Source organism: Mauremys reevesii, linkage group 1, assembly GCF_016161935.1.
Source record: "Mauremys reevesii isolate NIE-2019 linkage group 1, ASM1616193v1, whole genome shotgun sequence".
Classification (NCBI taxonomy): domain Eukaryota; kingdom Metazoa; phylum Chordata; order Testudines; family Geoemydidae; genus Mauremys; species Mauremys reevesii.
The window spans coordinates 47,112,492-47,133,590 of NC_052623.1; the positions used below are offsets into that span (position 1 = coordinate 47,112,492).

The window sequence follows — 21,099 nt, forward strand, 5'->3', positions numbered from 1 at the left end:
CGTTCTGTCAGGGTTGGGTGCTGCCTCACTACTGAGTCCATATCCCAGGGGGGTGGAGGAGAGCTGCACAGTGATCTTCCACCTCTGTGCAGCCAGTGGCCTGTGCTCCCCAATGCCATGCTGGAGCCTCCACATTTATTTGACAAATAAAGTGTGCAGAATTATGCAGAATTTTAAAATGTGTGCATAATTTTTAATTTTTTGGCACATAATTTTTAATATTTTGGTGCAGAATGCCCACAGGAGTGATGTGGAACACACTAATTGCTGCCAGATTGACTCTCAAAGAAGTGAGGGTGAGACCTGATGATTTTAATGACAGAACATAGTCCAGGATGAGGGGGATCCCCATCAATTCTGGTAAAACTCCTTGTTGCTAAACCCAAGAAGAGAAACATCTCTACTTGGCTCAGTAACATTGCCTAGTGGAGTCCCTTCTGCTGCTGGAGAGAATGTCTTGCACAGCCAAAGAGTATGTCTGTTCCAAAGCAGATGCCCCTCCAAATACCACGCCCTGAAGTGGAGCACATGTGGATTGGGATGTCTGATCTCACCGTTGTACTGGGTCAACAGACAGAGGAAGTTGAGGATGGGAACTGATGGGCAGGGTGACATGTGGACGAGAGTGCATGGCCACATGCAGATGATAAAAATTATTTCTTGACACTGCTGCTATATGATCATCTAACAATAGCTGAAGATCCAACACTACCGCCAGATTGTACGTATCTTCAGTCAAGGACAGAGATATTATTCTTATCATACATTCTGGCTACTTCCTCCAGCGTCAGTTTTATCTGGATTAAGTTTCTGCCAGCTAGCTCTTATCCATGCCCCATAGCTCCCTAAAACACTAGGTGAGACAATCAATAGCACTGTCAAAGTTGTTGACAGAAAGAATAGAACAAAGTGTCATTAGCATACTGAAAGCATCACAGGCCACACATCCTCACAAAATCTCCTGACGATCTCATATACACACACACACACAACAGGAGGGAAGAAATGAGCAATTTCCACATGCCTTCTGGGAGCACTGGGACACAAGTAAGTAGAGGTAGATGGGAAAAAACCTCACCAAAACCAACAGGCAATTTTTTATTATCCTCACACTCATCAGGACATCAAAGTCAATCCTCATCCTTCTGCCACATGGATGGAACTACCAATAAACAAATAAACTCCACAACACCACACCAGCCTCTCCTCCTTTCCAATAACAAATCACATCCTTCGCCAAGGAACTCTTACCTTCAGAAGCCATTCACTTCCACACTTAAAAGACCTCAGCACCTCTCCAGGAGTCTTGCCCCGGAGAGAGACAAATCCTATCCCCATTCTCCTGTCACAGGAATGGAAATACTGACTGAAACAGCCAGGGATCACCAGTACAGGAGAAAAAGAAAAAGGCAAGGAAAAACAAAACAAACCCTCCCAAATGAAGATAAATTCCCACTCCTCATACAGTTGCAATGCATGTGGATGTGATGGATTCTCTAAAAAGAGACTCTCTCCTCTCTTTTATTCCAAATGATCCACTCTACTGAATTGCAGGTTCTCCTTAGGTACAATCCCAGTAGTGAGAAAGTAAGAGTAGACTGCTGTGATGTACAAGTTAACAGAAAGCACCACTACTCATTTAAGGAAAAGCGTTACTCAGAACTGTGCCAGAGAATTAATCAAAACGTTTCACAATCTCCTAACATATAAGTAAACAGACAACTGTTTATCTTACCTCCTCCTTTCAAGCCTTTTGACTGAAGGTTTAAGAAAATATGATTTTCAGAATTCAGACAGTCTCCAACCTTAGTACAATCAGATAACTGAAATAGAAAAAAAAAGGAAGATCTTGAGGTTGTACATTCTCCAATATCACTACTTTGCAATGGCTTTTCTCCAGACATTTTGAGAATGTTAAGTACGTTTTAGATATTAAAATTTAGAGACCAAGTCTCAACACATTGCTTCAATATTTAGTCTCTAAATACATCATTCTGATGTCTTCAATTGTGCATGACATGAGAGTGCAATATTTTTCGGTTACATACAGGACAAAATTCTGCCCTCAGTTACATGAATGCAACTTCATTTGACTGCAATGGGAGCTATATCCATTTATGTAGGGGCAGAATTAGATTCCAAATGTTTTTTATTCTCCTGTTTTGATTCTTTCCATTTGTCTTAATAATTTGCAATAGGTCTAACTTTCAGAATGCAAAGAATATAAATCCTAGACGATGTCTTTTACCTGGTGGTCTAACCAGCATTCCACAGATGAATTAATGATGTCAGTAGCTAGAATAGTAAATGACTATGAACATGTAATTCTAGGAAATGCAAAAAGCTTCTGTAAAGGGCTTTATAGCCCCCGATGCTTAATAAATCATTCTGATTGCAAATGTGCCTTCTTTTGTTTGGAAAGTGCACACTGGGGCCACTACTGGACACAAAAAATAACAGACAATAAAAGAAAATAACTATCATTTTAAGGAACAGGTTAAAAAAAGACCTGTATACATAAACCATATGCATATATTAGATGCACATAGCGTATATACCCTCAAAGGAGTATTTATAGGCTTGGAAGGATTAGATTTTTATTGGTAATTTTTGTAATTGTTGATTTCACCATACACACATGAACTGTGGAAAAATATTTCCATCAATAAAAATGGAGATTTACAAATAGGTAAAGTAAGAAAAATGCTGTTTGAAAACTTAAGAAGTATGATCTAGAGATATTTAGTTAGATATGATGTTGATACCTTGTATTTTAACAGTTATGAAGTTCTGTTTGAATCTCAATGTCTACTGTCACTAAATTATTGTTTGAAACCCTGCCCCAAAATGTCCTCCAACTGTGAAAATTTAAATTGATATGAATAAAAAAATGCTTAAAAGCCATAATTTGGTGCAACTGCTAAAACTGAAATAGATATAAAGCAAAAATGCTTAAAAATAAACAAAGTTATCTGTAAAAAGTATTTTTAAAAAAGAAAATAAATCGGCTAAGCCTAAATATATATGGGTGATGTAATCTCAACTTGGATCTAAAACTAGCAATATCACAATGGAACAATGAATGAAACTATAGTACTCTGTGAGAGAGGATCTACAGCAGCAAAAGTATATTGCAATAAAACAACTGAAAAATGTGATCATTTCGGCCCTGTTCTGCCCATGCAGACCTCTGTACTCATATGGAGTGTTGTACAGGATCCGGGCCTAGTTGTCTATGAAATCCATTAATAGCTATACTTCTGCTAGATTGTGATTGCATTTGGCAGGGATTGACTCAAAAATGACAGAATTCCTCAGTATGCATCCATACAATAGATTATACCAGGGGTCAGCAATCTCTGGCACATGGCTCGCCAGGGTAAGAACCCTAGCAGGCAGGGCCAGTTTGTTTACCTGCCGCATTGGCAGGTTCGGCTGATCGCGGCTCCCACTGACCAATGGGGGCGGCGGGAAGCGGCACAGCGAGGGATGTACTGGCCGCGGCCTCCCGCCGCCCTCATTGGCCTGGGATGGCGAACCGCGGCCAGTGGGAGCTGTGATCGGCCGAACCTGCCGACGCGGCAGGTAAACAAACTGGCCCAGCCCGCCAGGGTGCTTACCCTGCTGAGTCGCATGCCAGAAGTTGCCGACCCCTGGCTTATACTCTGAGAAGATACCAGTACTCATAGTATAGATACCAAAAATAAAATTATAGGTTACAGTGAGACACCTGTTATTTGTGATGTTACACTGTAAGATATCTTCAGTGAGCCTGGAATAATCAAGATGATTTCACAGAGAGAATTTTAAATAGCCACTGACAACTTTCAAATAATTAGCTAGAACTAGCTTCAGTTTATAGTGAAGTTCATAAAGTAACTACTTTGGATCTTATTGCAACAGATAAAGATGAAGTAATCACTTAGCTGGATGTAAGTGATTGCCTAGTGACCTGTGATCATTATTTGATTACATTTGGTATTGGCAAAGGAGTGTCCCACCCTCTGATATATATTCCTGGTGATTCAAAAGGGCTAACCTCCCAAAAATGAGAAAAATTAATTAAACCAATTTGGGGTTAAAAATCGGACAGAAAAATGTGAATGAAAATTAGGAGCGTTTTAAGGAGCCAAAAAGCCACAATTCCACAATTAAGAAAGATGACAACTTTGGTTAAAAGTCCATCCTGGTTCCGTGCTGAACTGATGGCAGCAATTAAAATAAAGCAATATTTAACAAGAGGGAAAGAGAGAAATATAGCAATCAATATGAATTAGAAGAGATAAAGTGCAGAAAATTGATAAGGCAAGCTAAAGCCATTAGGGAAAAATCCTCAGCTGCCAGTGCTAAGAATAATAAAGAGTTAAAGTATATTAGAAACAAAAGAAATTCAAGCAATCTAATAGGCCCATTATTAAAGATGAGATGGTAAAATTGTTAAAGGCAGAAGTGTTAAATTAATACTTCTGTTCTTTATTTGAAAAGAATCTGAATCACTCACTCCCCACACATGAGGATAATAAAAGACTTTCTAGTCCATTCGTAACTAAGAAGGATGACAACATCTGCTATGGATAAATATTTTTAAAATTAGCAGGTCCAGAAAATTTGCATCTAAAAAGTCTGGAAAGAGTTGGCTGAGGAGATCTCTGGCCCACTGATGTTAATTTTTAAATAAATCTTAGAATGCTGGGGAAATTGTAGAAGACTAGAAGAATGCTAATGTGGGGCCACTTCAAAATCAAGAGTGAATAAATTTCTGGAAGATATGTTGTATCTATACATAAGATATTGGGCTCGACGTAGCGGTAGCTGGAGAAAATTTAATGGCCTATGTTATAGGTCCGACTAAAAAATCTAGTAGTCCCTTCTGACCTTAAACTCTCTGAATATGAGTCTATTTGCCCCAACTCTCTATGCCAACATTTGTCATTTCAAAATCATATTTTCCTCATTATAAATGTTTTTTCTCTCCTTGTTTGTGCTGTGAAAAACCCATAATCAGGGAAAACTGACTATAGTTATGCTTTTATAGTGAAGCTGACTATACACAAAGTATTGTCAAATACACAAAGCAAACAAAAAAATAAACTTTTTTTTAAATCCTTTTCAATCACAGCAATTTTAAGTGCTACTTGTAACAATAGCAGATAAAAAAATTCAATGGCAGAAGTGTTATACTTAAGTAGATGCTATCTTTGTAAAGTGTGCTTTTACAATAGTTAAAGTTTATGCCTGGAATCTTTCAAATACTTATTGTCAGCAACAGCCTTCTCCCAGCTCCAAAGCATGCAATGCCGCGCCCAGTTTTTTGCAAGTTTTATTTTCTTTACAGATGTTAGCAAATAGAAAAAGTCTTTTAACTCCTTCCTTATCCTGAGGCATAGACAACTCATGCCTTCTCATACTAGAGGAGCACAATCCAAAGGGGAGGACACATATCTGCCCCACATGTTTCTTCATCCCAACAACCCCCCTGCCCTGCACCCAGCCGTGGGCTGCCATTCTCTCCCCACTCCATCTTCAGGGGTGAGGAAGGGGAGGAGAGGTTCTCTTCTTCTCCACTGCACCATCCCCCCACACACACCCTCCGCAGCACATTCAGCTGCTCTCCCTGGAAGCTGGGCCTGGGCAGGGAGTGGGACGGAGCTGCTTCTCACATGTCTCAAGCCAGCCACTCAGGGTTGCTGCTCTGTGCATCACAGCAGCTGCCTGAGAGAGCCTGGTGGTGCCCTCACCTGAGCCCAACTGCCAAAGACAGGGGCTAAGCGAGCTGGAAATGCGCTGAGGGGAGAGAGGGAGCTCCAGGTCGCTCGGCTCTTGTCCCCAGCAGATGGGCCTGGGGACAGTGCCCAGCTGCCAGGGACAGGGACCAAGCATGCTGGGGGGCAGGTGCAACAGGAGGACAGAGCCTTTCTCCCTCCCTCCCTTGGCAGGCCAATTGGGGGAAGGGCACTTGACCCCACATGCCCCCACCAACACATCACCTCTGGTAGGCTTCAGGGCCACCCCTCCCAGAGGTCTCCTGGCAGCTTCCAAATTTCAGTCAACTCTGCTCCCTTCCTGCAGTGGCAGCCCTAGGATGGCTTCTCTTAGCCCCTGGCCCCTTGCTCCAGGGACCCATCATAGGAGCTAGCTCCACTTCAAAGTGGCTTCCCTCCCCAGAGAGCAGCCTGTCTCAGTTCTATCCCCCAACTGCCCGTTAGCAACCCTTTATAGACCCAGGTGCAGCCTCTTTTAGGAGAAGTTTTTAAACTAAGGGCTATGGGAAAATAAGGGCCCTCTTTAAGGAGGCATTTTTAAACTAAGGGCTGAGGGAAAACTGACAGGAGCAGAGGGGCACACAGTTCGGACAGAGATATCCCATAGGGGAGGCTCTATTAACTGGGATTTTCTATATCCTAGTAAAGAGAAGAGGATAGAAGTTGATAAAATACAGGTAGAAATTGAAGAGACACAGTCAAATGAAAGAGAGTCCCATTCAATTACATCACAGGAAGGCAGACAACTAAATAATGACAAATGTTATAAGTGCTTGTATACAAATGCTAGAAGTCTAAATAACTAAGATGGGTGAACTTGAGTGTCTGGTATTAAATGAGGATATTGACATAATAGGCATCACAGAAACTTGGTAGAATGATGACAATCAATGGTATACTGTAATACCAAGTTTCAGAGTGGTAGCAGTGTTAGTCTGTATCACCAAAAACAACGAGGAGTCCTTGTGGCACCTTAGCGACTAACAAATTTATTTATGCCCAAATAAATTTGTTAGTCTCTAAGGTGCCACAAAGACACCTCGTTGTTTTTGTAATACCAAGGTACAAAATATATAGGAATGACAGAATGGGTCATGCTGGTGAGGGAGTGGCACTATCTGTGAAAGAAAACATAGAGTCAAATAAAATAAAAATCTTAAATGAATCCAATTATACCACAGAATCTCTATGGATAGAAATTCCATGCTGGAATAATAAAAGGATAGCAATAGAAATATATTACCGACCACCTGACCAAGATGGTGATGGGTGATAGCGATTGTGAGATGCTCAGGGAGATTAGAGAGGCTAAAAAAACATAAAAACCCAATAATGGGGGATTTCGACTATCCCCATATTGACTGGGTACATGTCACCTCAGGACAGAATGCAGAAATAAAGTTTCTAGACTCCATTAATGACTGCTTCTTGCAGCAGCTAGTCCTGGATCCCACAAGGAGAGAGAAAATTCTTGATTTAGTCCTAGGTGGAGCACAGGATCTGGTCCAAGAGGTGAATAGAGCTGAAACACTCGGTAATAGCAACCATAATATAATTAAATTTAACATCTCTGTGTGAGGGAAAAATACCAAAGAAGCCCACCACTATAGCACTTAACTTCAAAAAGGGTAAGGACACCAAAATGCAGAAGCTACCGTATATGCTTGTTCATTAGCTTGTTTGTTTATAAGCCGACCCCCCAAGATGGATAGGAAAAAATAGCAAAAATTGTATGACCCTTTCATAAGCCGACCCTATGTTTCAGGGGTTGGCAAACCTTGGCTCCTGGCCATAAGGGTAAACCACTAGCAGGCCTAGACGTTTTGTTTACCTGGAGCAATTCCATAGAGCTTAAAATCATCAAATTTTGGTGTTGCTAAGCCGACCCCGGATCTTTGAGGCTTCACTTTTTTACCAAAAATATTTGGTTTATGAACGAGTATATGGTAGTTAAATGAAAATTAAAAGGAACAGTCACAAGAGTGAAGCTACCATAATAGAGGCCCAAATTAAATGTATACCCCAAATTAAAAAGAACAGTAAGAGGACTAAAAAATGTCCTACACTACATGGCTAAACTACAGAGTGAGAAAGGCAAAAAGGCATCCTTTAAAAAGTGGAAGTCAAATCCTACTGAAGAAAATAGAAAAGAGCATAAACTCTGGCAAGTAAAAAATAATTAGGCAGGTCAAAAAGGATTTGAAGAGCAACTAGCAAAAGACTCATACACTCACAGCAAAAATTGTTTTAAGTATATCAGAAGAAGGAAGCCTGCCAAATAATCAGTGGTGCCAGTGGATGATGAAGGGGTTAAATGAGCGCTCAAGGAAGACAAGGCCAATGCAGAGAAACTAAATTAATTCTTTGCACTGGTCTTCACTGCAGAGGATGTGAGGGAGATTCCCACATCTGAGCCATTCTTTCTAGGTGACAAATCTTAGGAACTGTCCCAGATTGAAGGGTCAATAGAGAAAGTTTTGGAACAAACCAATACATTAAACAGTAATAAATCACCAGGACCAGACGGTATTCATCCAAAAGTTCTGAAGGAATTCAAATATAAAATTGCAGAAATACTAACTGTATGTAACCTATCACTTAAACTAACTTCTGTACCAGATGACTGGAGGATAGCTAATGTGACGCCAATTTTTTTTCAAAAGCTCCAGAGGCAACCCTGGCAATTACATGATGGTAAGGCTAACTTCAATATCAGGCAAATTGGTAGAAACTAGAGTAAAGAACAGAATTATCAGACATGTAGATGAACACAGTGTGTGGGGGAAGAGTCAACACGGCATTTGTAAAGGGAAATCATGCCTCAACCATATATTAGAATTCTTTGGGGGACTCAACAAATATGTGAACAAGGGTAATCCAGTGGAGACAGTGTACTTGAACTTTCAGAAAACTATCAACAAGGTTCCTCACCAAAGGCTCGTAAGCAAACAGTCATGTTATAAGAGGGAAGATCCTCTCATGGATCAGTAACCGGTTAAAAGACAGGAAACAAAGGGTAGGAATAAATGCCCAGATTTCAGAATGAGGACAGGTAAATAGTGGTATCCCCTAGGGAGCTGTACTGGGACCAGTGCTGTTCAATATATTCATGAATCATCTGGAAAAAAAGGGTAAACAGTGAGGTGGCAAAGTTTGCAGAGGTTACAAAATTCCTCAAGATAGTTAAGTCCAAAGCAGATGACAAAGAGTTATAAAGGGATCTCACAAATCTAAGTGACTGGGCAGCAAAATGGCAGATGAAATTTAATGCTGACAAAGGCAAAGTAATGTACATGGAACACATAATTCCAACTATACGAAAAAAATGATGGCATTTAAATTATCTATTAACACACAAGAAAGAGATCTTGGAGTCATTGTGGATAGTTACCTGAATACATCCACTCGGTGTGCAGTGGGAGTCAAAAAAAACTAATACAATGTTAGGAATCATAGGAAATGGATAGATAATAGGACAGGAAATATCATAATCCCATTATATAAATCAATGTTATTCCCACACCTTTAATACTGTGTGCAATTCTGGTCACTCCATCTCAAAAAGATACATTAAAATTGGAAAAGGTATAGAGATTTGCAACAGTGGAGCTGGACTTAGGTTAGGTATAGGGACCAGCTACCCTGTGACATTTATGAATATGAGTAGCTTTACACACAATAGTTCCACTGAGTTCAAGGAGACCACTCATGTGCATAAATTGACTAATGTACATGAGCGTTTAGTTGATCTGACTTATTTTTGTGATGCAAGCTATGATTGATTGGAAGTTGACTGTAATAAATTAGGAATACTCTTTCTTGACTTGGCTTTTGTGTTGTTTTATGTATCCATATACTGAGTTAATTCAATAGCAGATTTGCCAGGAAATGCACTCAGAACGGGGAAGGGGTGTATCCTGATACACACTTCCTTGCAAACACTTTTAGGCCAATACAAAAGCATTTGATGCTCTGGCTCTAACCAAACTGGGCTTTAAAAAAACACCTGTGGGAAGAAAAAACAAAGACTCTGACTAGATTTAAAGGGACACACTTCCTTAAGGGGACAGATAAAGTTGAGCTAAGGTGAACCCAGACTCCAGAGTTTGGGGTGCCTGGGGTAAGACAGGCCTACCTACGACTATAAATAAGATAGACAAGTGTAGACCTTTTATTGTTTTAATAACATCTTCTCTTATGTTATGCTTTATGCCTACTGTTAAATTTAAACAATACTTCATTTTAAGATGTCTGTTTGGAGTCACTGCTGGCCACAAGCTCCTGAAGAGAAGAACAGTAGGTACTCAAACCCAGTCAGAGCTATTGTGGTAACACAGTTGATACACAGCCTGGGATCTAGTCTAAGAGTGGGAGAATTGCATGATTCTACTATAGGGAGACAGAAGCACAAGGCCTCATACTGAAGGGGGGACAGGGCCGACAATGGGGGGGGGGGAAGCCGGTACAAATTACCGGGGCCCGGCGGTCTGGAAGGGGGCCTGGGGCCCAGCTTTCCTGGCCCAAATTACCGGGGCCCCTTACTGGGGGGCCCGAAAAAAAATTTTCACCGGGGCCCGAACCCGCTCTCGGCAGCCCTGAGGGGGGATGCACTCAGAGAGGCCAGAAAACGGGTCACAGATGCAATTAGCCCTGTCACCATGACAACTGACACTCAAGATTATTTTAACTGACTAGATCTGTCATCTATAAATAAAGCAAACTTCACTTTATTTGTAAAGGGAAAACAGTTTTACAGCAGATCATTCTACCTACTCAGTGTATGCGACAGTGGGAGAATCTGGCCCTAAGCAACTAGAGTTGAAAAGGTTGAAAATAACTTTTATAATTGCCATGATAGAGAAGAAAAGACCTCTATTTATATTCTTAAATATAAAACCAAAAATATCAGACTAACTATGCAAGACTCTTTAGTGACTAAATGTTTCCAACCAAAAGACATAGTTCAGTAGTAATGCCAACCAAAAAAAAAGTGTTGCTCAGACTCTTGGCTTCCTGTTGCATTTCAGAGGATGATGTGCTAACACCTCTATCCGGCTGGTAAGATACCACAAAATGGAAACGGAGGGCTGAGGAGAGTAAAATCAAAAAACCTGTGACCAATTGGATTTAATTTAAATCAAATTGATTTAAATCATGATTTAAATCACTAGTCAGAAAGACTTGATTTAATCATGGTTTTCTACATAAAAGTGCATTCTTGTTGGTTGTTATAACCTTAATACATATTCTTCACAACTGAGAGATAGATGTAGGTTTCAGTTTTAGAACATCACCAGACAGTTTGCTGTTGAAGAAAAAAATCCAGAATACTTAATGTTGTTGTTTTAGTTAAATAAAACAATTTAAATGTCTGTCTGGTGATGTTCTCCTCCCAATACAGCATGGCAAGAAAATCCTCCAAATATTAATGATTAACCTGCTGAATTGGAGATATTTCACCTCCCAATGACTTCATAAATATCTGCTTCAATTACCTTTGGTAAATGAAATAATCAAACATTCATTTTCTGATATAGCTGTAAAACTAATCTGAAAAGTTTTCAAAATAAATCACTGTTAAAAATGTATAGTGTGTACCTTCTAAAAATGAAACCTACATCTATCTTTGAGTTGTGAAGAATATGTATTAAGGTTATAACAACCAACAAGAATGCATTTTTATGTAGAAAACCATGATTAAATCGAGTCTTTCTGACTAGTGATTTAAATCATGATTTAAATCAATTCGGTATAAATCAAATCCACCCTGCTCCAGATTCTCCTCTAATATAAATAATCATCAACCAACTGTCTCAATGCTTTCCTTGCAGTAGGCTACTTCATGCATGCACATACACCTCTACCCCAAAATAACGCTGTCCTCGGGAGCCAAAAAAATCTTACTGCCTTATAGGTGAAACCGCGTTATATCGAACTTGCTTTGATCCGCCGGAATGTGCAGCCCCGCCGCCCTGGAGCGCTGCTTTACCGCGTTATATCCAAATTCGTGGTATATCGGGTGCATTATATCAGGGTAGAGGTGTATTATATTTAATGCTTTAAACCAGGAGTTGGCAACCTATGGCACGCGTGCCAAAGGTGGCATGCAAGCTGATTTTTAATGGCACGCCGAGGTCCCAGCCGCCAGCCCCACTCAGCCCGCTGCCAGCCTGGGTGAATGGAACCGCAGGCTGGCAGTGGGCTGAGCAGGTCAGTGGCTGAGACCCTGGCTGGCAAGGGGCCAGCAGACGGAACCGAAACCCAGCCGGAACCCAGAGCCGGCCGATGCTGGGGCGCGGCGCGTGGCGCACTCCCAGCTGGGGGTCTGCTGGCTGCCGGAACTCTCCTGCAGGCTGGCGCTGGCGGCAGTAGCAGCAGGAAGTCAGGCAAGTGAAAGGGGCCAGCGGGAGGCGCGGTGGAGGTGTCCGCATCCCAGCCTGTCCTGCTGCCCCTCTCTCGCCACTGTGGCTGGACACCAGGGCACTGCAGGCACGTGCCGTCCCTGCGGCCCCTGGGGGAAGGGAGTGGCAGGCCAGAGGGTCTTCTGCAGGGCCAGCTCCAGCGTTTTTGCCACCCAGAGCAGCAAAAAAAAAAAAAAAAAAAAGCCGCAATCACTATCTGCGGCAGCTCTACCGCCGCCGCTTCAGTCTTCGGTGGCTGGTCCTTCCCTCGGTGAGGGACCCACCGCCGAAGAGCCGGATGTGCCCCTCCCCTCCGTTGGCTGCTCCAAGCACCTGCTTGCTTGGCTGGTGCCTGGAGCCAGCCCTGGTCTTCTGCCACTGCCCCCCATTTGCCTGCAGATGCAGTGCCCCCACACAGCTGGCCCACAGCTCCCATGGCAGAAACAGGAACAGCATGGGGCAGGGACCCATCCACCATCCAGGTAACCCGGCCGCAACAGAGACTGTCCCAGGCCAGCCCCAAGTCCCCGTACCCCCGGGACTTCCCCCTAACCCCCCCAACCTCCTGCCCTGAACCCCTCATGCCACCCAACCCTGACTCCTACACCCCCCGTGCTCCCAGCCCTGACTCCTGCACCATCCACATCCCCACCCCGATCCTCCTGCACCCCAACCCCTTGCTCTGAGTGCTACCACACACACATCCCAGCCCCTGAGCTCCTCCCCCCGAGGGGAGTTGTAATATGACAGTACCTGTAAGAAATTTAAGTTACTTTTACCCCTGCCGGAACCTCAGACCAGCAGTGGACTGAGCGGGGCCAGTGGCAGGCTGAGAGGCTCAGCCCGCTGCCGGTCTGGGGTTCCGGCCACCAGCCCCCCTGCCAGCCGGTGTCCAGACTTCCAGCCCCGCTCAGCCCACTGCTGGCCTGGGGTACTGGCAGCCAGCCCGGGGCTCTGCTCCTGGCCTCAGCCACTCTCTGCTGTGGTGCACATTGGAAAACTCAGCAAGGAAAAGGATCACACTAAATGAAGCTTCTTCAATATTTTAAAAACCTTATTTACTTTACATACAACAATAGTTTATTTATATAATATATACTTATAGAGAGAGACCTTCTAAAAACATTAAAATGTATTGCCGGCACGCGAAACCTTAAATTAGAGTGAATAAATGAAGACTTGGCACAGCACTTCTGAAAGGTTGCCGACCCCTGCCTTAAACATTTCAACTCTGCATTGTCTTCACCAGGGAAAGCAGGGATGCTTCCAAGGCAACATGTAAAGAGTATATCAGTCTGGCAGCCAGTCACAGGTCAGAGAAGGACACTCACCTCTCTCCCAAGGTGCCACAACTTCTGCTCAGCGACAGGAAACCCAGTTTCTGAATTAATTAATGCCTTTAGGTGTCCGACAGCCGCAGAAGGAGGCACCTCGAATGTCTTGCAGCCTAGGCAGTCATGGAGCACGGTCACCCTGGCCAACCTGCACAACACAAGACAGAGAAGCTCAGGGTGGGCGGGGGCAGGAGAGAGCTCCCTCTGCCACTAGCTCACCCTGCCCAGCTGGGGGAGCGAGGGAGAGGTCCCACCTCGCCCCTAGGGTGACCAGACATCCTGCGATTATCAGCACCGTCTCGATATTAGGGGCTTTGTCTTATATACACAATACCCCCCCCCCCCCAAAAAAAAGTGTCCTGATTTTTCACACTTGCTATCTAGCCACCCTACATCCTTCACCTCTTCAGCCAGGCACCATCAGCCTGGGCTTCCCCCGCAAGCGCCGAGCCGCAGGGAGGCACCGATAGGCGGGGCCCTTGCAGGCAAAGACGCCGCTTCTCGGGAGAGAGGATGCAGCTGTGACCGGGACAGGACCAGCTGGCCTTGGAGGCACGGGCGGGGTGATGCGCATGGCGAAGGCTCCGGGGATCCCCCGCGCTCCCTGCCCCGTGGGGCTGCGCCAGCCGCAGCGCTCGGGCGGGGAGGAGTCGCCGAAGCGGAACCCGGCCGGAGGGCCCCGCTAGGGGAGCCGCCTCCCACTCCCGGCCCCGTGCCGCAGACCCACCGCCCTGCCCCGCACTCACATCCCCCCGCGGCCGCGGTCACTCAGCGAGGCGCCCGCCGCTCAGTGACAGTTGGATCCCGCCACGCTCGCGCCCAGCGGTCCCGGACACAAAGAACCGTTAGCTGCGGCACCCGCCGGGCCCTGTCCCCCACGCGGCGCCGCGGCTCCACACATGGCCAGGGGGCGGGACTGAGCACGGGCGGCCCCCAGCGGGGACGGGCCAACACACAGATCTCTGCAGGGGAGGCGGCTGTCACCAACCCCCTCCCGCTGTGAAGGGAACCCAGGCTACCGGGGACAGGGAACTGCCCTCGCGTGAGACAAACGGCTCCTCTCCCCGGGCCGAGAGTGACACACACTTCACACAACAGGATCCTCCCACTTACACCAACACACACTACACCAGACCCCCTCCCCATCGCCCCAGATTCTCACACAACACAGCAGACCCCTTCCCATCCCCACACACACCCATAGCAAAATCCTCCCCATTCCCACAGACTGACACACACCACACAATTCTCCTTCATCCCCATAGACAGCAACGCTCGCAGCAGCGTCTTCCCCCATTCCCAAGGACTTTGAAACTCACCATCAACTCCCTGCATCCCCACAGACTACAACTCACAGCAAAATCCTCCCCATCCCCACAGATTGTGACACACACAGCAAAATCCTCCCCATCCCCACAGATTGTGACACACACAGCAAAATCTTCCCCATTCCGGACACAGACACAACGCAGCAAAATGCCCCACTTGTCCCCGCAGTCTGACACATACATGCAGCAAAATCCTCTTTATTCCTACAGACGACTAGCACATGTACAGCAAAATTCCCTACCCACCGTTCCCAACAGACTTCAACCCATCCAGCAAAACCAACTAATTCCTATCCCAACACACTGCAACACTGCAAACACAGACAGCAAAATTCCCCCAACCCATTCCATCCCAACACAAGGTGATACAGGGCAAAATCCTTCTTATCCCCACAGACTATAATACGTGCTGCAAAAAGTTTTACCATTCCCAGAGTGAGAGAGCCTGCAACATTTTAAAATTCTCCTCCTCAAAAGAATCTACACTATATACACAAGTTAAATACAGTACTCTTCATCTGTATCTGTAGAAGCATATCTGATTATCAGTTCTGACCAAGATAAACTCAGTATATGAAGTGAGGAGGGGTGGCAAAGGTCACTTTACCTCATATCCTTGGCCAGCCTCAAGCATATGTTAGATCAGCCTCAAGAGGCTGTTCCAGCAATCAAGAAAAGCCAGAGTGCAACAATACTCTAATCAAGACCCCTGCAGTGAAAGGCTTATAAGTAAGGCTACGATTTTTGTCATGGATATTTTGAGTAAAAGTCATGGACAGGTCACAGGCGATAAAGAAAAATTCATGGAAGCCTATGACCTGCCCCTGACTTTTACTCAAAATATCCATGATAAAATGGGAATGGACTAGGCAGCTGCGGGATGGCTGGGAGCTCTGGGGTCCCCACCACCCGTGGGGGCTCAGAGCTCCAGGGTCCCCCTCCCCCCACTCCAACGGTGGGGAGCTGCGGGAATCCCCCTGCCACCACCACAGGAGTCCCCCTGTTCCCCCATGGCAGCCAGGGGCTGCAGGGGTCCCATGGCCCTGCTGCAGTGAAGGGAAGCTGCTGGGGTCCCCCTGCCCTGCAGTGGCAGATGGGGAGCTGCGGGGGTCCCCCTGCCACCGCAGCAGACAAGAGCTACAGGGTACCCCCCCGTCTGCGGCGGCTGGAGTGGCCCACTGCTTCAGGTGGCAGCTCTTTGCCGCTGCAGGAGGCGGCGGAACCCTGCAACTCCCAGCCACCAGGGCAGAAGTCATGGAGGTCTTTGGAAGTCACAGATTCCATGACTTCCACGATCTCCGTGACAAAATCATAGATTTATAAGTGAATGGCATAGAACTGCTATGCTGGCTCTACACCACCCAGGGAAGCCCCTTGGAAAAGAGAATCTTTGGTGGCCATATCCAGCATATTTAGGCCCCTTTAGGCTGCATTGATGTAGCTGTGCTACTGTAGCAGGTCTGGTGAAGACATGGTATGCGGATGGGTGAGCACTCTCCCATCAGCATCACTACTCCACTTCTGCGGGAGGCAGAAACTGTGTCAGTTGGAGAGGATCTCCTGCCGACAAAGCGCGGTATGGACAGTGTGTAAGTCGATGTAACTTACGTATGTGGAATGTAATTTCCTGAGGTGGAGTTTGTCCAAGACACTTTAGTTAACAAAGAAACCTACTCATGTAAATTGCCATGGGATATGGACTGATCACAAGTACTCAGAATCTCAATTTTAAGTCTTGTACAAAATCTGCAACAATTCTACTGCTTTGAAAGAATATTGGTGTCATCAGCTAGTTGTTTTTTATGCATTTTTTTAAATAAGAGAAGCAAAGCAACAAACAGGACAGGCAAAATTCCTAGCGAGGCATGGCCAATTTTATAATGCTTTCATTGACACAAGCTGATACTTACAGTGCAATATACACAAAATAATCTCTTTATGATAGATATGCTTTCCAGTTGTAGATTTTTAGTATTGGAATGACAGTGTTATTTCATGATTGGAGCAGGGCACTGCAGAACTTCTAAATTCTGTTCCTAGCTCTGACACTGACATCGATCTTGAAAAAGGTCACTTAAACCTCCCTGTCCCTCAGTTTACCCATCTGTAAAATGAAATGACACTGACTTATTTCACAGTGGTTTTGAGGTCTTATACACTTCTCAGCATGCCAGCTCCATGGTGTGGAGCACACATTCCCAAAATGAAGGACAGTAAGCAACAAAAATCACAATGTGGGGCCTCATTTCCCAGCCTTTGTCTCACTTCACTGACCCTGAATGTTTATGGACAATAACCTTCCAGTTTCTATTCCCATTCTCCATTGCCTCTCATTTTTCCTCTATCACTCCATAGTACCAAAAAATTCACCTCTTCTCCTCGTACTCCATTTTCCCTCAAATGTTCCCTTTTCTCTACCTCTTTCCATTTCCTTCAAACACTCAATCATCTAGCCTCATTATTTTAGGGAGCCAAAGGCTACTAGACATCTCTGTGGTCCCCGTCAACAGACCATGATCCCTCACCCAGAAGAAAGATGTATAGGCAGCATCAGTCTGGAGTTATCCTGGCTCTTGAAGGGCAAAAATACACACAGAGAAGAGTTATGAAAAAGCATGTCAACATCTAGAGAAGTTATTGCATTTGCTTATGCAGAATACAGTTGGTTAGTGTTCTCAGGAAACAGCTTGGATTTGAAGTTTGCTTCAGAAATGACAAGTCTTCATCCATGGATTGGTGCAGTTCATCTGGTGTTAGGGAGATACAAATTGGTTAATTAGCTCTTTTTGCTAATTCAATTATCTGTAACCAACCTCCTTATCTTTTTGCGTGTTGGCAATAATGATTGATTAACTCTTTTTCCCTGAAATGTATCAATGGGTAGACATCTTTAAATAGTGAATCATCCCTGAAAAGTGACTGTATAAAAACTGTACCTTCTGACTCAGAAGTACTCCTGGTATGTACTCAATACTATCTTCTGATTTTTAGTGACAAAAATAATGTTTTACTGGTTTTTAGTCCTGTTAGAACTGTAGAGACAACACAGCTTTGGAAGCGTGAATGGAATTCTACTCCTTGTGCACATCAACAAAATCGTTTACTAAATCATTGCACTGTGCAAACCCATTGAAGATAATGGGTGACACAAGTAAAATTTGGCTTGCAGAACCTTTATTACTGATGATCATATATTATATGAGAAGGAAAGAACTCATTTGACTCTCACAACCCAGGGTGAATCTGCAGGAATTGCATTTAAAAGAAACATCTTTTTACTTCTAAACTGAGTGCAGTTGATTTGGAAATGATTGAGATGATAAAACATGAAAATCCGAGAATGGCATTTTTACAGTCACTTTTCAAAGTACAATAGCACTTTAATTTTCAAAATAAATATGTCTTTAGACTGGATGGCTATGAAAAAGGAGTTCGGCTTGGCCAGAGCTATAGAAATTGGGAGACGTTAAACACAATCAAGATATGTGGAAACAAAGTTGTAGAGTATGAATGCAAAATGTATAGAGCCCTCTGCAATGTTATCATATTGCTATAAAATGAAATGAAAGCAATCCTCAGAATGACCATTTCCTTGAAAATAGAAAACTGTAGTTTTCAAAATGACTAAGCATATTCATACTCATCTGAAACAACTGTGAACACTGGCAAGGATCTGCTGCATTGGAAGACGTGAGTCCCTCCCATAAGCAAGAAGGAATATTACTGTGCAGAAACAGATGGGAAGGAGTCTGAGGAAAGGAAGAGTGAATGGGGCCATAGAAACAAATATTATTGGGTTACTAATTCAACAGGAAGCGTACTGCAGTAAAAGATATGCAACTGCAGCTGCTAAGATTCTGCAGTGCTAGCAGGCAAGTAACAATGACTCAACACCACTTTTAGATTTAAGACAATGCACTACTAACAAAATTAAAACCTTTTAAAACGCAGTAAGCATTGCACATTTGTTTTACACCTAATTTCTAAGCCAATTCCTTAAATATTTATGACAGCTTTTTAAAAAAAATTAGAATGTTTAAACATTTCAAATTAACTAGAAATGACTGACTGTACTAATCAGTGAAATCTTTGTCTGGCTTATGCTTTACTGAACAGCAAACTATAGTACAGTACCATATTTATTAATCTAATTTCAAGAAGCATGAGAATAAATCTACCACTCTCTGATGACACATGCACACTCTTTTTAGGGAAAAGACTGGAAAAAGTTGTAATCAAACCATTAGTTAGATACAAAGCCAGATCATTTATGGGCTAAATTCTGCCCTTATTTATTTCCTGGGCAGAAATATTATTATTTCCTGTGGACCCGCACTGACTGCAGTTAAGGTGGAAGAGAAGATGCATGAAGGCAGAATCTGGATCTAAATTATGCCTTACTTGAACTGCTTCAATAATAGCAAACAAACAAGAACACTCATTTTCTTAAAGAAAAAAAGAAAGGAAAATCATAAATATTATATTTGTGGTATATTTACTTTTAATAATAAAGGACAGAGATTGGATTGTGAAAATGTCTGATTTAAATAAGGTTCCTGGCTTTTACTTGGTTTGTTACATAATTTAAATCTTTTTGCTGAAAACATTTATTATGGATTACTCCATTTTATGTGTAATCAATATTCCTAGTCTGCATGCACTCATCATATGGTTCCATTACATTCAGACGCTGAACCACCTCTAAATGGTTGTGGCACTGATAAAATATATAATGACGGTGGAAGCTTTGTTCCTCTTCCTTTAGGGAGCTGATGCATTTCTAAATGCATGTATCCATGCCCAAATACCAAAAGTATGGATGCATTAGAAGTACTACTCTACTACTACTACTACTACTAAAAAGATTTAAGGTCAATGGCTAGCAGTAGTTTTTCCTTTCCACTACATGGTTTTTGCTGTCTCAGTTACATATAACTGACATAAGGGAGCAATAACTATTTATATTGATGGCAGATTACAAATACCAGTGGAGAGTGTTTAAGAGATCATAAATCTTGTTTCACTTTACTACCTGCATACAAAATAAAAAGCAGAGCAACGGGGCACAAATCAGTATAAAAAAATAAAAATCTTCTAGTGAGTTTCTGAGCAAAAACTTACTTTCAGCTCTGACCCTAACATACATTGACAGACAAAAAGCTCTCTTAAAGTTTTTTAAGGCCCACAGGGGAGGAACTATGTGCAACCCTAACTATGGAGCAGTTACTGTATCTCCATAACAAATATTAAATCACGAGGTTTATTTATTCAAATAAGCTCAAACAACAACAAACAACTAGTAAAAAAGACTTGATGTTCCAAATTATGCAAAAGAACAAACCACCAGAATGGAGGACAAAAATAATTTCATAAATTGCTCTTTGGAATATTGTTTTGGGAGAGATTGTAGTGCTGCAAGTAGTGTAGCTAGCATACATTTCCTATCTATAATACAAAGTATTGTTCAGGCCCATTTTCTATGATAACAACAGCCGCGAAATGATCCTTTCTTTTAATACTTCAAAAGTAGGTCTACACTGCAGGCTTGCCACATACTGTGCTGTGAATTTTTGTCCAAACTCCTGTAGTATCCCCACTCAAAGCCATGCCATTCCCACAATTTCCTGTATCTGTATCTTCTGGCCCTTCTGCCTACTCACTTCAGAGTCACCCTCTATGCACTGCTACCTGCCAGTTCACATACCCTTGCTTGGAATTTATTTCATTTTCCACATCCTGCTCTAGTTTCTGAACAATTCAGCCCAGCTCCATCTTCCATAGAAGATGCTAGCATGCTGTTAGCTGGCTGGAGGAGCACATGGGAGTTCTAATTAACCTCAGGTGTAAGAAGCCTCCAGACCATAATCATAAAAGGAGCTCCAAAAATATACATCTCTATGAGATCATCTCAAAGAGACTGAGATATGTGGGCATCCACCAGACTGGTGGGTAGTACAGGGAGCAGATGAAGCAGCTATCCCACTAGGCCAAGGATGGAAATGGCAGGTTTGGCAATGTAAGCATTCACTGCTGCTATGAGGAGCTTGACCAGGGTTTCCACTGCCCCAAGCACAAAGCCTACCATCACCTCTGGCATGCTCCTGAACTCGGATGGCCTTGTTTTCAGCCTGGTGGAAGAGGGGTATGGGGGGTAACAGCAGACGAGACCATGGCAGTCTCAGTCCCAGAAACAGACAGCAGAGTTCGGCCAGTAGGGCTTGTGGACATTCAGGGTCTATTTTTGCAGCTGGACCTGGGGAACAGCCTGGAGAGT

At 43.5% G+C, this 21,099-nt stretch overlaps 1 protein-coding gene across 18 annotated transcripts in view; it reads right to left on the minus strand.

The window, feature by feature from the left end:
* Positions 1–21,099, minus strand: part of SACS (sacsin molecular chaperone) — a 232,554-nt gene that overhangs the window by 71,057 nt on the left and 140,398 nt on the right. For 16 of the 18 annotated variants that reach the window (XM_039536976.1, XM_039537011.1, XM_039537042.1 and 13 more), the window contains 2 exons: positions 13,495–13,645; positions 1,736–1,823 (listed from right to left, as the gene is read on the minus strand). In XM_039536976.1, coding sequence (XP_039392910.1) covers positions 1,736–1,823; positions 13,495–13,645 — 239 coding nt within the window. Of the gene's footprint in view, positions 1–1,735; positions 1,824–13,494; positions 13,646–13,899; positions 14,031–14,243; positions 14,503–21,099 lie in introns of those variants that run through there. The other 2 variants (XM_039537024.1, XM_039537033.1) reach the window with 2 other exon arrangements.